The sequence below is a fragment of the Ascaphus truei genome, chromosome 11 (genome assembly GCF_040206685.1).
Source record: "Ascaphus truei isolate aAscTru1 chromosome 11, aAscTru1.hap1, whole genome shotgun sequence".
Lineage (NCBI taxonomy): Eukaryota > Metazoa > Chordata > Amphibia > Anura > Ascaphidae > Ascaphus > Ascaphus truei.
This window is the reverse complement of record NC_134493.1, coordinates 49264982-49278148: the sequence shown is the minus strand read 5'-3', so window position 1 is coordinate 49278148 and position 13167 is coordinate 49264982. Positions and strand designations below refer to the sequence as shown.

The 13167-nt window shown below is 41.9% G+C and overlaps 1 protein-coding gene across 1 annotated transcript in view; it reads right to left on the bottom strand.

The window, feature by feature from the left end:
• Positions 1-205: 205 nt before the first annotated feature.
• Positions 206-13167, bottom strand: part of SHISA9 (shisa family member 9) — a 253607-nt gene continuing 240645 nt past the window's right edge. Inside the window, exon 4 of the mRNA XM_075566138.1 lies at positions 206-1200. Within this exon, the coding sequence (XP_075422253.1) occupies positions 830-1200 (371 nt within the window). The 3' untranslated portion in view covers positions 206-829. The remainder of the gene's footprint in view (positions 1201-13167) is intronic.

Here is a 13167-nt window from a genome sequence, read left to right as displayed (position 1 = left end):
AGGCACCGCCCACTTTGCGTGTATCCAGTCCAAAGCGATTAAATATAGGCCAAACATTTACTGGATAAGAAGTTACAGAAGACAGTGCAGTGTTTTTCCTGTCTGCTTTAACTGTAGTACGCCAGGAAAGGAAGAACATGATGATTACCCATCTTTAAACTTGAATATCCATGTTTATTCTTTCTAGTAAGCTTAAGAGGTTCTCTTCTTTCTTTTTTTTTTTTTTGTTGAAAAAAAATAATAATATGTCTATTAGCTTGAAACTTCCCACCAATAAGAAAGTCCCCGTTCCCTTTGAAAGTGTAACAGTCTTCAGAAGTATTTTTTTTTAAAGATATTTTTTTTTGCTTCCTATGGATGAGAACTAAAGGCAGGCCTGTTTTCCAATGGGTTTTCACAGATGCGCAAGGTGGTGAAAATGAAAATGGTTATTCTCTCATCCTGTAACTGTATTTCTCTCTCTCTCTCTCTCTCTCTATTTCTATAAAAATATTGGCCCATGATACGTTCTATCGTAGCTCCTCCTACACAAATACACGTGTGATTTTTTTGCAGAGATGAAGGCTCCGTTGATTGTGCTACTCCTCGACCATGAACTTGAATTTCTAGGTTTAAAAAAAAAAACAGTAAGCAAAAGTATTGTTTTTTTTTTTTCTTTTCTTATTCTTCATTGTGAAGTAAAAATGGAGTCCCTAATTCCATTCCTCTCACTGTATTGCTGAATGCTGTATACCTAAATCTTTCTATCGGCTGCGGGCCATCTTCACGGAAGTTTTGTTCTTCCTGCTTCTACAGTATTTCTCTCTTGTAGGGGGGCAGTTTGTACATTTCAGACAGTTACCTCTGTTTTGCTGTTTGTTACAAAGTATGGCTGTGAAGGAATGTAGTGCTGGTTCTGAGATGCCACCTGTTCGTTTACTGACTCCACCGGGCAGTGCTTCTTAGTTGCATAGGCCTGCCGCCGAAGGGAATGGTCACTGTGGTCCCAGGTTTTGTACTCAGTGTTGTAGGACGAAGCCAATTGATGCGTGTGTATTTTGTTGACTTTGGATTTCTGCCCATTTAATTTCAAAGTGCCACCCTCCGGGCTGTATGGTCTCTCGTGCTCCACACGAACCGGGTGCAGAGGAAGGCTTCCTTTTGCCGCCAATTCTGCGAGATGTCGCCTTTTGGAATAGAAGTCATCGTTACCCTTTTCAGCTGGTTAAAAAAGTAAATATATAAAAAAAACAGTTAGTAAAAGGCAACGGACAAATGAAAAGCCTATCACGTAGATTGCTGATCTCACACACTGCAGAACAGACATACACTACGCGGTTATTCAATATAAGGTGAAGACGTCTACCCCATTCTAGAGACAATATTTTAGTGAATGGAGCCCAGGGAAGCCGTTTCATAGTATTTTAAGTAGGGACTATATAATGGGGAGGAGAAGAGGAATAGGGCTTACACACACAGTGTACATTGCTTATTGGAGAAGCATCTTTTGCAGGTTTTTTGGACCCCTTCCTTTTTTTACATGAATAGGAAACCAGGCCTCAAGCATGTTGATTTCATTTCCATGGGAACTCCAGGTTCCAAAGATACATACCGGCAAAGGTAGCACCGGTACCGTCCCCGGCAAGGGAAACAAAATGGCAGCTTCAATCTCCTATGTTATGTGGGCCAAGAGCAAGCTGCAGTGCCGTTAATCGCGACTCCCTATTGGCCCACGTGACGAGGGGGGTTGAAATATATGGACGTACCGGCACTACCTTTCCCGAGATGTATCTCAGGAACCAGAGGGTCTCCTGTGCTGAAATTAACGCAGTTCAGCCCAGGATTCCCCCTGCTTCCCATCAATGAAAATAAGGGAGGAAGGGGGAGGCAGGACATGAAATTCCCCTTTAACCATTTCAAATAGAGCATCTACCACAACAAAGGAACATGGAAAGTAATTTATTAAAATCTTTCGGCTCCAAAACTGGGGTTAAAAAAAATGTATGAAGGAGAAACCTTCTAAAATCAATTAGAGTATTTTCTTTAATAAACCTGGCACAGTACTGTTTGGTTTAGCCCAATTTTGCAAGTGGGACAACTTGATAAATGACCTCCTCTGACTATAGTAGCAATAATACATGCTAATCTAATTCGGATTTAAAAAGTGGGTCATACCTTGAAATATGCTTTATTTTGTTATCTTTTCTTTTTAGAACAGATCTCATACTGTAATAACAGGGAGCAGCAAAGACTCAAGTGTAATTATTGCCATTTAGAGCTCCCATCCTACATGTGAACATATAATAGAGTTGCAAAACAGTGAAAGCAGACAAGCATGTGACACCTTTACTAACCATTGATTATAGCTGTACAAGCATTGTAAAGTAATGTAACGCATGGCAGCGCTAGGGTTAAGATGTGTTAATGTGTTAATGCGACGTAATAACTTTGCAAACGTAGGCCAGAAAAAAAAAACCCCAATAACAAACATTTTAGAATATACGGGATCCGTTTGTTGAAGAAACAAAAAAGTGAGTTAAGAACTTGAAGCTACTGTGACGGAGGAGACACGGACACTGCGGTTACCAAATTACTGTGAATAAGGGGTACACAGCATATGTTTAAAACTGCCAATTTTGGAAGACCTTCAAATATCCTTTTTTGTATTATTAGTTTCAAAACAAAAATCAGCTTGAAGGTTTGGAGGCGATGAGGGAGAAGGGAGATGATGATGAGGATGATGGGGATGATTATGATGATGATGGAAGAAGATGGGGATGATAAGGATGATGAAGATGATGGGGATGATGAGGATGGTGGAAAAAGATGGGGATGATGAGGATGATGAAGATGATGGGGTTGATGGGGATGATGGGGATGATGAGGATTATGTGGATGATGAATGATGAATGATGGATGATGGATGATGATGAAACTTAAGGGCGATTTGTATAAAAAATAAATATATAAGGCCACCTGAGTTTTGGACTTTGAGCATTGATTTGGATGTTACAGTTCTGAGCTGCTCTTCATTGAAAATGGCCATAGATCTGCACTGTGATATAGTTAATATGTCCCCATTACTTTCTCAAAGCATATCTAGTGTATTATAGAGGTAACATATCTAGCACGTTATTCAGGTGACCGAAGCACGTTTTGCTTTACATTAAGAACATTTTCATATGCAGATAGAAAGCATTATTTTGCTTAAGACATTGGGGTGGGTAAGAAGGCAGAGAGCGCAGAATAGCAGAGAAATACTACAATAATAGAAGAGCACTATAGGAGATTTATAGAAGCTGCAAGGCTCATCTCAATAGACCATTATGTACAGCATTCCCATACTTCAGAGAATAAGCACCGTCGCTCCCTTGGGTCTATAGCTTGCCAACAACTCTATGCTACTTTACATTGAGTATCTCTATCTACAAAACCAAAATATTGTTTCGGAGCATGCACACATAGTCTATTAAAGTCCCACTTAGCTATTTAAAAAAACATTTTGTATTTAAACTACTATTACCCCCACAATCCTTATTTGCATATTTTCTTTTGCACTTACTTTTACATAACAATTAAAAAAAAAAAAAACTACACAGTCCTTAACTGAAACAAGACTGGCATGTAAGTAATGGAATGATATGGTAAGGAATATAGGGAAAGTAAATAGAATAAGATCATTGTAACAGGGCCTTTCTCTTGTCTAAAAGGCTTCCAAAATAACGCCTGTCTTTAGCTGATGAGTCCAGGAGGGAGCTGGTTCATTTCAACAGGAATTAATTGACCAGTTTCCACCTGGCTCATCAAGCATGCTTAAAAGCACAGACTTCAGGGGATCTCTAGCACAGAGAGAGTGTCTGTGCTGCTAGAGATCTCAGGGGAAGAGAGACTCTCTGAACACAGGTCCCTGGAACCCGCCAGAGGGAGCACCCCACTGACACCCCCACCACAGACTCTGGACTGATATGGAGAGAACAAGCCTACAGGTATCGCTCTTTGGACTGTGTCAAAGGTTGGTAAGAGGCCTAGCCTTCCAGCCCTCAGATAGGAACGGCTGAGGTGTTAGTCAGTCCTCTACATGGGGTTAGGCCTGGGGTTAGGCCTGGTTTCAATTTTCTGCTCTAATTTTGTTTTGCTGAAAAAAAGCGGTTTCTGTTTGTTTAAAAGCTGCTGGCTAATAAAACCACGTTTATTTCTCCTAAAAGATCTCTGATGTTCTATAATCTGCACACATCTTCTACAATAATAGTCTTAAAAGTCTAAGAAAAATGTAAAATATGTATAAAATACAGCAAAGTAAAACTTCCCAAATAAAATTGTAAATTTAGCACTCACAATATAAAACGTAGTTTGGTGCTATTATTAAGTAATGAGTACAGTATGTATATTTGCAGTGTAGAGTATAGTCGAGATGGACGATTTTTTTGGGGGGGGGGCGATTTGCATCTACTTTGGACTGGCCGGTCCCTTTGGTCTTTAGATTTCCATGGATCAGTCTCAAAAAGCTAAATGTGCAGTTTTGGATTTTTATTTTAATTTAGAGAGCAATCTGAAAATCTGGTCCAAGATTGTTAAAACTCTGGGCACAGATAATTCCGCGGAGGGGGAGGGAATCTATCTATCTCTCCAGGCGGATATGTATCCGTATGTAGAGTTTTAACGAGCTGGCCACGTATCTTGGAATCTGTGGCTCAGATTCTTTAAAATCCCACCGGATTGTGTTCAATGGCGGATTTGTATTGGTCCATATGGATTTTTTAGTGCCCGATCCGCAGACAGATTTTATTGGGAGGGGGATTGATCTGGTCTACAAAATCTGGGAAACTCGTATAGGATCCGTGGTTAAGAGTATTTATCAAACCAGCGAAGACGTGCTAAATTCATATATGCCCTTTTTATTTCTTTCTTAATTAAGAAACATTTCCTTTTCAACAGTAGTTTAAATGTCAAGGATACTATTAAGAATGACTTAAATAATCCCAATAAATCCCTAACATGGATGTAGTGGACATTTTTGGTGTAGATATTCAGATGCACTTAACAAGATGAATGTATTTGTTTTTGCTTAGTAAAACTCTTTGTTCCCTGCATGTAACATTGTATCACATTAGAATACCCCTCCGCTAAGCATGTTCCTGAATAGCAATTAGCTCCCAACATCAACCACTTGACCTTTTCAAAAGCATCTGCCTTAATGCTGGCTCACATTTTACTTATTGCAGATGCTCCCAACTTGTTATAAAAATAGTACTCGCAAATCTTGTAAGTGAGGATTTATCCTTCAAATAGTCAGATGGTAAGTGACAGTTTCTAGCAAAACTGCTCTACAGCTGCTGAACATTGGCTGAGAACGCAGGTTGCGTAAAAAGTACAAAATTGCATCAACACAACCTTTGACAGTGATAAATTACCAGTTGAAAGCGTAGGACACTTTCCTTGTCACTGCAATTACCAAGTAAAATTAGTGGCATTATGCGACTGGTTGACATTATTGATACTTCACTGCATCCTATATCTCATGGGTTCTCCATCTTCCTAATGATTTCAAGGCAGAGCTCCGGATTCCAGAAAAAATCTCATTCTAGATCCGTGCCATCTCTTTCACACATTTGATTTTACAGTGTTGTGTTCCAGACTGTGATAAATCCCAATCCTCCCACTGCCAGCAATTACTGCAACCCACAATATACGCTGAATGTCTTACAAAAATCCCTTGAAAATAAAGTTAATGGACGATTAGTTGATGTCACTTATTTTGTTTTCCTTTACATAAGGGATGGTATTGTTTCAATAGCTACTGTAATTCGTAGGTTCGGGTTTGACGCTTGTTTGATAAAGATCAGAAAAGCATTGACTGTTTATTAGCCACTTTGCAAACCTATTTCCCTTGTATCTCCAGAGTGTTCACGCTTATCTCACCCCATGCGGACTATTGGCGACTCTATTTGGGGGGTACTGTAAATGGGCCATGTACGGTCTCTCTCTCTGTTGTAACAGGAAGAATATCCTAGTTAAAGTCTTCATGTTATTTGACTTTAAGTAAATACGGCATTATGATTAACGGCCATTACATTAGATTAACGTAACGTTAAATAGGCTAACTGTCAGGATCGCAACTAGGTCCCGCCTCTCGGACGCGTCACACAACAATACCTACGGTGCGCGCAGACCTTGGGCTGTGCGTGCGCGCTACCCGAACACTGCTCTCACAGAGTCTTCTTCCCGTCATGGTGCCATGGCGCTTGGTCTCGCTGGCGACGCGCCGCTTCACGTCGAGATTACCTGCCGCGCCGCGTACGCGTGCAGGGGGAGCGTGGTATTGTTGTGTGATGCGTCCGAGAGGTGGGACCTAGTTGCGATCCTGACAGTTAGCCTATTTAATGTTACGTTAATCTAATGTAATGGCTCCCCCTGCGCGCGTATGCCGCGCGGCAGGTAATCTCAAGAAAGGTATCAGTTGCCTCTCACCTGCAGCCAATCTTGCTTCCTCCTATCGGCTGGTATCCTATGAATGACGTCAAGCTCCTCCTGCCTCCTGATTGGTTCCTACAGTACCTCCTTTCTTACCCTGTCTGTTTCTGTGCTAGTTGCTGAGCATAAACTGTTGTTTATGTATTGTCCTTGCTGCTTCCTGCTTTTGCCTGTTCCTGTGCCTTGCCTGACCTGTGTTGTGACCCCTGGACCCGTATCTTCTGTACCCCTGTACTTCGGCTTATTTTTGGACCCCCGCTCTCTCCTCTCCTCGACCACGGCTTACGGATAACAACCACTCTGCTCTCTCCTACCCCGGACCACGGCAAGTACCACGACTTACCCAAACTCTGGTCCCGTGGTTGTAGGGCGGCGGTTATATACATCCCCACCTCAGCCCCGTAGTCTAGTCCAGTTTGTGGTGAGCACACGTTACACTAACGGAGCTTAGTGGCTGTGGGCCAGAAAAGGCAATAAAGTGCGGAGGGGTCATATGTTATTGATGGCACTATCGCAGTATCATGAATTAATAATGCATTGGTGTATAATGTGGAAAACCTCAGAGCCAAATTCCTCTGATCTTTGGCAAGTCACTGCCTCTCCTCAAAATAAACATTATATTGTATATAAGTACTGTATTCCATGCATAAACTGAATATGCTTGTATCATTCAGCTACTGTATATACATATCTGTATTAATGAGTAGTAACGATGGGAGTAATTTAATACCCACCAAGCATCAATGGGAATGTTCACCCAAAAATTTCTCAAACGGCTGCATCGGAGTATATTGAATTTACCCCCAAGTATTAGTATTATTACACTTTTATCCAGCACAGTAACAGCAGAATATGATGCTGTTGTTTTCTTGCCTTTCTATTTTCTTGCTCCAACTTCTTTTGTATTTCATCTGCACTGTAACTAATACAAAAAGCATCTGCTATCATAAAGCTATTGCATAATCCTGGCTCATTCCAAGCATTATTTGAAGCATGAGTCCACCCCCAGAACGTATTCTGTTTTACGATTACATACAATGTTACCTTTGTTCTGTTAGAGACATAAGACACCACCATATGCTAGCCATTACTCATTTTATTGATTCAGATCAAATTCAATATATAGCCTTAGTATTGCACCCAATTCTGCTTCCCTAACCCTTTCAGTGCAGAATAGGCCTGTAATACCTAACAGAGCGTCTGACAGCGACGCCTAGAGTAAGACATGATTTAAACAAGTTTACTAAAGCAGAGGGTTATCCTTCCATAAAAACAAAGACGGATCAGTATGCTTTGTGTCTGTAATACTTTCCATAACCTCACTCAAAAGAGGTGTCTAAACACCTAAAATAAAGTAGTGAAAGAGGTTTGATAGCAGTTTACTGAATAAGACCATATTGCCCTGTCTCTTAACCGTCCAAAGTGTATGTAAGGCTGCATATACTGTATGAAAGTAGTGCTAAAGGAGGAGGAGGGGTGGAGGGTGGTTTTGGGGAATTTGCTAGCACCAGGCTGAGTAATGCGTGGTATTTTATAGAAAGGGATATAGCTAAAATCTAGTATTCTATAACAGGAAATCTGTACTAGAGTTGTTACTACAACCACCCCCCCCTTCCACCCCCACACACACCGTCCTCCCTGACCCTATCCCCACCACACACTAACTTCCCCCTACCACACACACACACCACCCTCCCCCTACCACCCACACACACCACCCTCCCCCTACCCCCACCACACACCACCCTCCCCTTACCCCCACCACACACCACCATCCCCCCCTTCACCCCCACACACTGCCCTCTCCCCATACCCCACACACCACCCTCCACCCTACAACAACACAGACACCACCCTGCCCATACCACCCCCATACAGGTCACCCTCCCCTACCACACCACACATACCACCCTCCCCCTACCATCACCACACACCACCCTCCTCCTACCACCCCCACACAAATCCCCCTACCCCCACCACACACCACCGTCCTCATATCACCCCAATACACATCACCCTCCCCCTACCACTACCACACATCACCCTCCCTCTACCAACCCACACGCACCACCCTCCCCCTACCAGTCCCACACACCGCCCTCACCCTACCACAACCACATACATCACCCTTCCCTACCACAACCACACACACATCCCTCCCCCTACCATCCCCACACATACCACCCTCCCCCTACCACCCCCACACACCAATCTCCCCCTACCCTCACACACACCACCCTCCCCCTACTCCCACCACACATACCACCCTCTCTTCCACCCACCAACCCACACACACAAAACAGGCTTTCATTTTCCAAATATACTGCATATAATAAGAGATGTAGTGTCATATTTAGTAATTGTTTCTCTGCCATAAGACAATGTTTTGCTACAAAATATATCTTACAGCAGTCGAAGCTGTCGTTTTTTTCTCTCCTTTAATACAGTATGTGCATCAATACACCATCACCACAATGATGGTTAATGATCATTAATTAGTTAAGTTGCTGATCGATCCATTCTCCTGTGATCGATCAGTGAAGATTCGGCTCGGGGGTTCACTAAATGGCTACAAAGGACTATTCTACAGTCAGTGGAACGCATATGCATATTAATATGACAAAATCACTAGATACAATTGTACTCTGCTAGGGAGAGGGCAGGGCTCAAAAAGGGATGTGCCAGAGCATGTTTCAGAAGAGGAAGGGGATGTGACTTTGTAAATGATTGCTATACATACAATTAGATTGTTAGATTGTTGATTGTAAGCTCTTCGGAGCAGGGACTCCTTTTCCTAAATGTTACTTTATGTCTGAAGCACTTCTCCCCTTCATGTGTTATTTATATTATTTGTTATTTATATGATTGTCACATATATTACTGCTGTGAATCGCTATGTACATTAATGACGCTATATAAATAAAGACACATAATACAATAGAAACAAAAAAGGCATGCTACATTATAATAATAAATACATAATTATAATAAAAGGTTTTCTCAACACCTACCTCCGTAGACACTCTACAATCTGGCTTCCGCACTGCTCACTCCACTGAAACAGCCCTCACTAAAATAATGAATGACCTCCATACTGCCAAAGGCAGAGGTTATTACACTCTGCTCATATTACTTGACCTCTGCAGCGTTTGATACTGTGGACCACCCTCTTCTCCTTCACATTCTCCATACTCATGGTATTTGTAACAAAGCTTTATCCTGGATCTCCTCTAACCTCTCCCATCGTACTTTCAGTGTCTCTTTTACTAACACCTCCTCCCCCTCTATCGATCTCTCTGTGGGGGTACCCCAGGGCTCTGTCCTGGGACCTCTTCTCTTTTCTCTTTACACACTCTCTCTAGGTGACCTAATCACATCTCTTGGGTTCAAATATCACCTCTATGCTGATGACAAACACATTTACTTTTCAACCCCTGACCTTACACCAGCTGTACAGACTAACGTTTCTGAATGTCACTCTGCTATATCATCCTTGATGGCCCTCCGCCAACTTAAACTTAGCATGGCAAAAAAAGAGCTCCTCATACTTCCTCCTAAACCTGGCCCTACTACCTCCTTCCACATTACTGTTTGAAGTACTATCATTCACCCAGTGCACGCCGAAGCACGCTGCCTAGAGGTCACACTCGACTCCTCTCTCACATTCAAAAGGTAGCCAAAACCTCTTGTTTTTTCCTCTGCAGTATTACAAAGAAATGCCCTTTCCTCTGTTGCTCGACTGCTAAAACTCTGACTCAGGACCTCAGTCTCTCCCGTCTCAACTACTGTAACCTCCTGCGGTCCAGCCTTCCTGCCTCTCACCTGTTTCCCCTACAATCTATCCTAAACACTGCTGCCAGAATCACTCTACTCTTTCCTATATCTGTCTCAGCGTCTCCCCTGCTGAAATCCCTCTCCTGTCTTCCTATCAAATCCCGTATCACACACTCAATTCTCCTCCTCACTTTTAAAGCTTTACACTCTTCTGCTCCTCCTTACATCTCAACCCTAATTTCTCTCTACACACCATCCTGACTGTTGCATTCTACACAAGGATGTCTTCTCTCTACCCGTTTTGTATCTAAACCCCTTTCCCACCTTAAACCTTTCTCACTGACTGCCCCGCACCTCTGGAATGCCCTTCCCCTCAATACCCGACTAGCACCCTCTCTACCAACCTTTAAGACCCAACTCAAAACACACCTGCTTAAGCAAGCATATGAGTAGCTATATGAGTGATAGTTTTACACCATATACATAAACCATGGCCGCTTGCAGACGCACTAACCAGAATGCCCTCCTACTTTCTCTATACGTCCTTCCTACCAACCAATTAGATTGTAAGCTCTTCAGAGCAGGGACTCCCTTTCCAAAATATTACAGTTATGTCTGAAGCACTTCTCCCCTTTATGTGTTATTTATATTATTTGTTATCTATATGATTGTCACATGTATTACTGCTGTGAAGTTCTATGTACATTAATGGTTCTATATAAGTAAAGAAATACATTAATACATTAAAAATGTAATTCAGAGTTGTTGTTTTTTTTAAATGCTACAAGTATTTTCTCATAGTACAGAACTGATTTATTTAAAAAACATGTAAGATATTGCTTGGTCTGCTGCTTTAAAACGATGGGCCATAAGGTTCGGCTATTAGAGAGGGCAGAGGATCCTTAAAATGCATCTGATCTCAGATGCGCTATTAGAGAGGGTTGGGGTTCCTTACAATACATCTGATCTCGGATGCGCTATTAGAGAGGGTTGGAGTACCTTACAATGCAGCTGATTTCAGACACGCTATTAGAGAGGGTTGGGGTTCTGCAGAATTTTACAATATAATTTTAGGGTTCCGTACTCAAAAAAAGTTTGGCAACCACTGCATTAAAGCATGTATCCTTAGTGGCAAAAGCAGCATACAGTAATACAGTTTTCCTTATATACAGGGGTCCAGTTGTGGTGATACCTTTTTAATTTGGACTAACAATTGGTATTTTAGGACAAGCTTTCGAGAGTTTTCCTCTCTTCCTTTGGTCAAGTAACACTGTATTATGTATATATTATATCACTATTACTATTACTGGACCTGAGGAAGAGAGTAGCTTGAAGTAGCTTTCGATAGCTTGTCCGAAAATATCAATTGTTAGTCAAAAATAATAAAAGTATCACCTAATACTGAAGTTCTTGTTAACGCTGAAAATGTCTCTGAATACATTCGTGGCCCTGTGTTTCTCCTGTGAAGAAGAAGAATCAGGCACACGGTCTTAATCATCAATGAAAAGGGGGGGGTTTATAGTGCCAAGGAGTCCAACGTTTCGGCAGTAATACTGCCTTTCTCAAGGTGTAGGCTACCAAATACAAGTGAACAGCAAATATATATACACCAATACATGCCCCCTCTGGTACTCACCCCTCCCTGCTCAGCTCCATGACGTCGACGCCCACGTGATCACGTCAGCGTGCCTGCGTGGCGTTCCGTGATGATGTCAGACGTCGTCATGTATATCCCTGGTAGCACAACACAGAGCTGCCTAGGGGAAAAAAACACTTCCACACCACACACCAGTTGGCAACGCCCCCATGGTGACGTCTGACGTCATCACGGAGCGCCACGCAGGCGCGCTGACGTCATCACGTGGGCGTCGACGTCGTGGAGCTTTGCAGGGAAGGGTGAATACCAGAGGGGGCATGTATTGGTGTGTATATATATTTGCTGTTCACTTGTATTTGTAAGCCTACACCTTGAGAAAGGCAGTACTACTGCCGAAACGTTGGATTCCTTGCCACAATAAACCCCCCTTTTCATTGATGATTAAAACCGTGTGCCTGATTCTTCTCCTTCACTGGATCTATTTGGGACATCAGGAGCTCCCCAGAACCAGCACACGGCGGCTAAGTACCCCACTATCACCTGTTTGTTTGAGTGCGCGCACTACCCTCATTCCCTGTGTTTCTCCTTGCATAATTTTCCAAGGTATTATTCTGCTATAAAGTATGCAGTAAACATAGGTATTACTGTATATCAAACACCCAGGTACAGTAAACTCTGTCACCTGTTTTCAAATACTTTGCTCTTTTACAACCTTTGTTTTCAACATACTTTACTTAAACTGCGACTCAATTTCTTCTTTGTCACATACCGCAGTGCAACTTGAGATAATTGAACCGGTTTATAAATAGCTGCATAATTACATACAATTGCATAGTACATTTGGTTGAAAGAAGACTAAGTACATCCCGGTCATTCTTTGAGCTCCTGCACTGTTGTAGTTAGTATGTTGATCTGGAAAAGAGTGACATGTAAGAAGCCAAATGAATCAAACAACTTTCTATAACATTAAAAAAAAAAAAAAATCAAAATAAGACCTCTGTAATGATTTTATTAGTACAGAAAGAATCCTAACACCATCACATTCCTTCAATAATGTACTTATATCCTGGACTAATTTATGAATTTCCATTTACTTTTGCTGACAATAAACAGAGATGTGTCCATCTTCAATGGTCGCAATCCGTGACGTTTGGGGGTTCTAGGCCCCCAAAATAGCAGTTTAATGGAAAAGTGCTAAAAAATTTTTATCAGTGATGAAGTCTGTGAGACTGAGTCTAAATTAGTAAATTTCATGGAAAATCAGGAAGAGTTGAAATGTCTCTAAGCAGTGTTATAATCTGATTACGTTTTAGAGTAAAAACCCTTTTTGTTAACAATTGAAATAA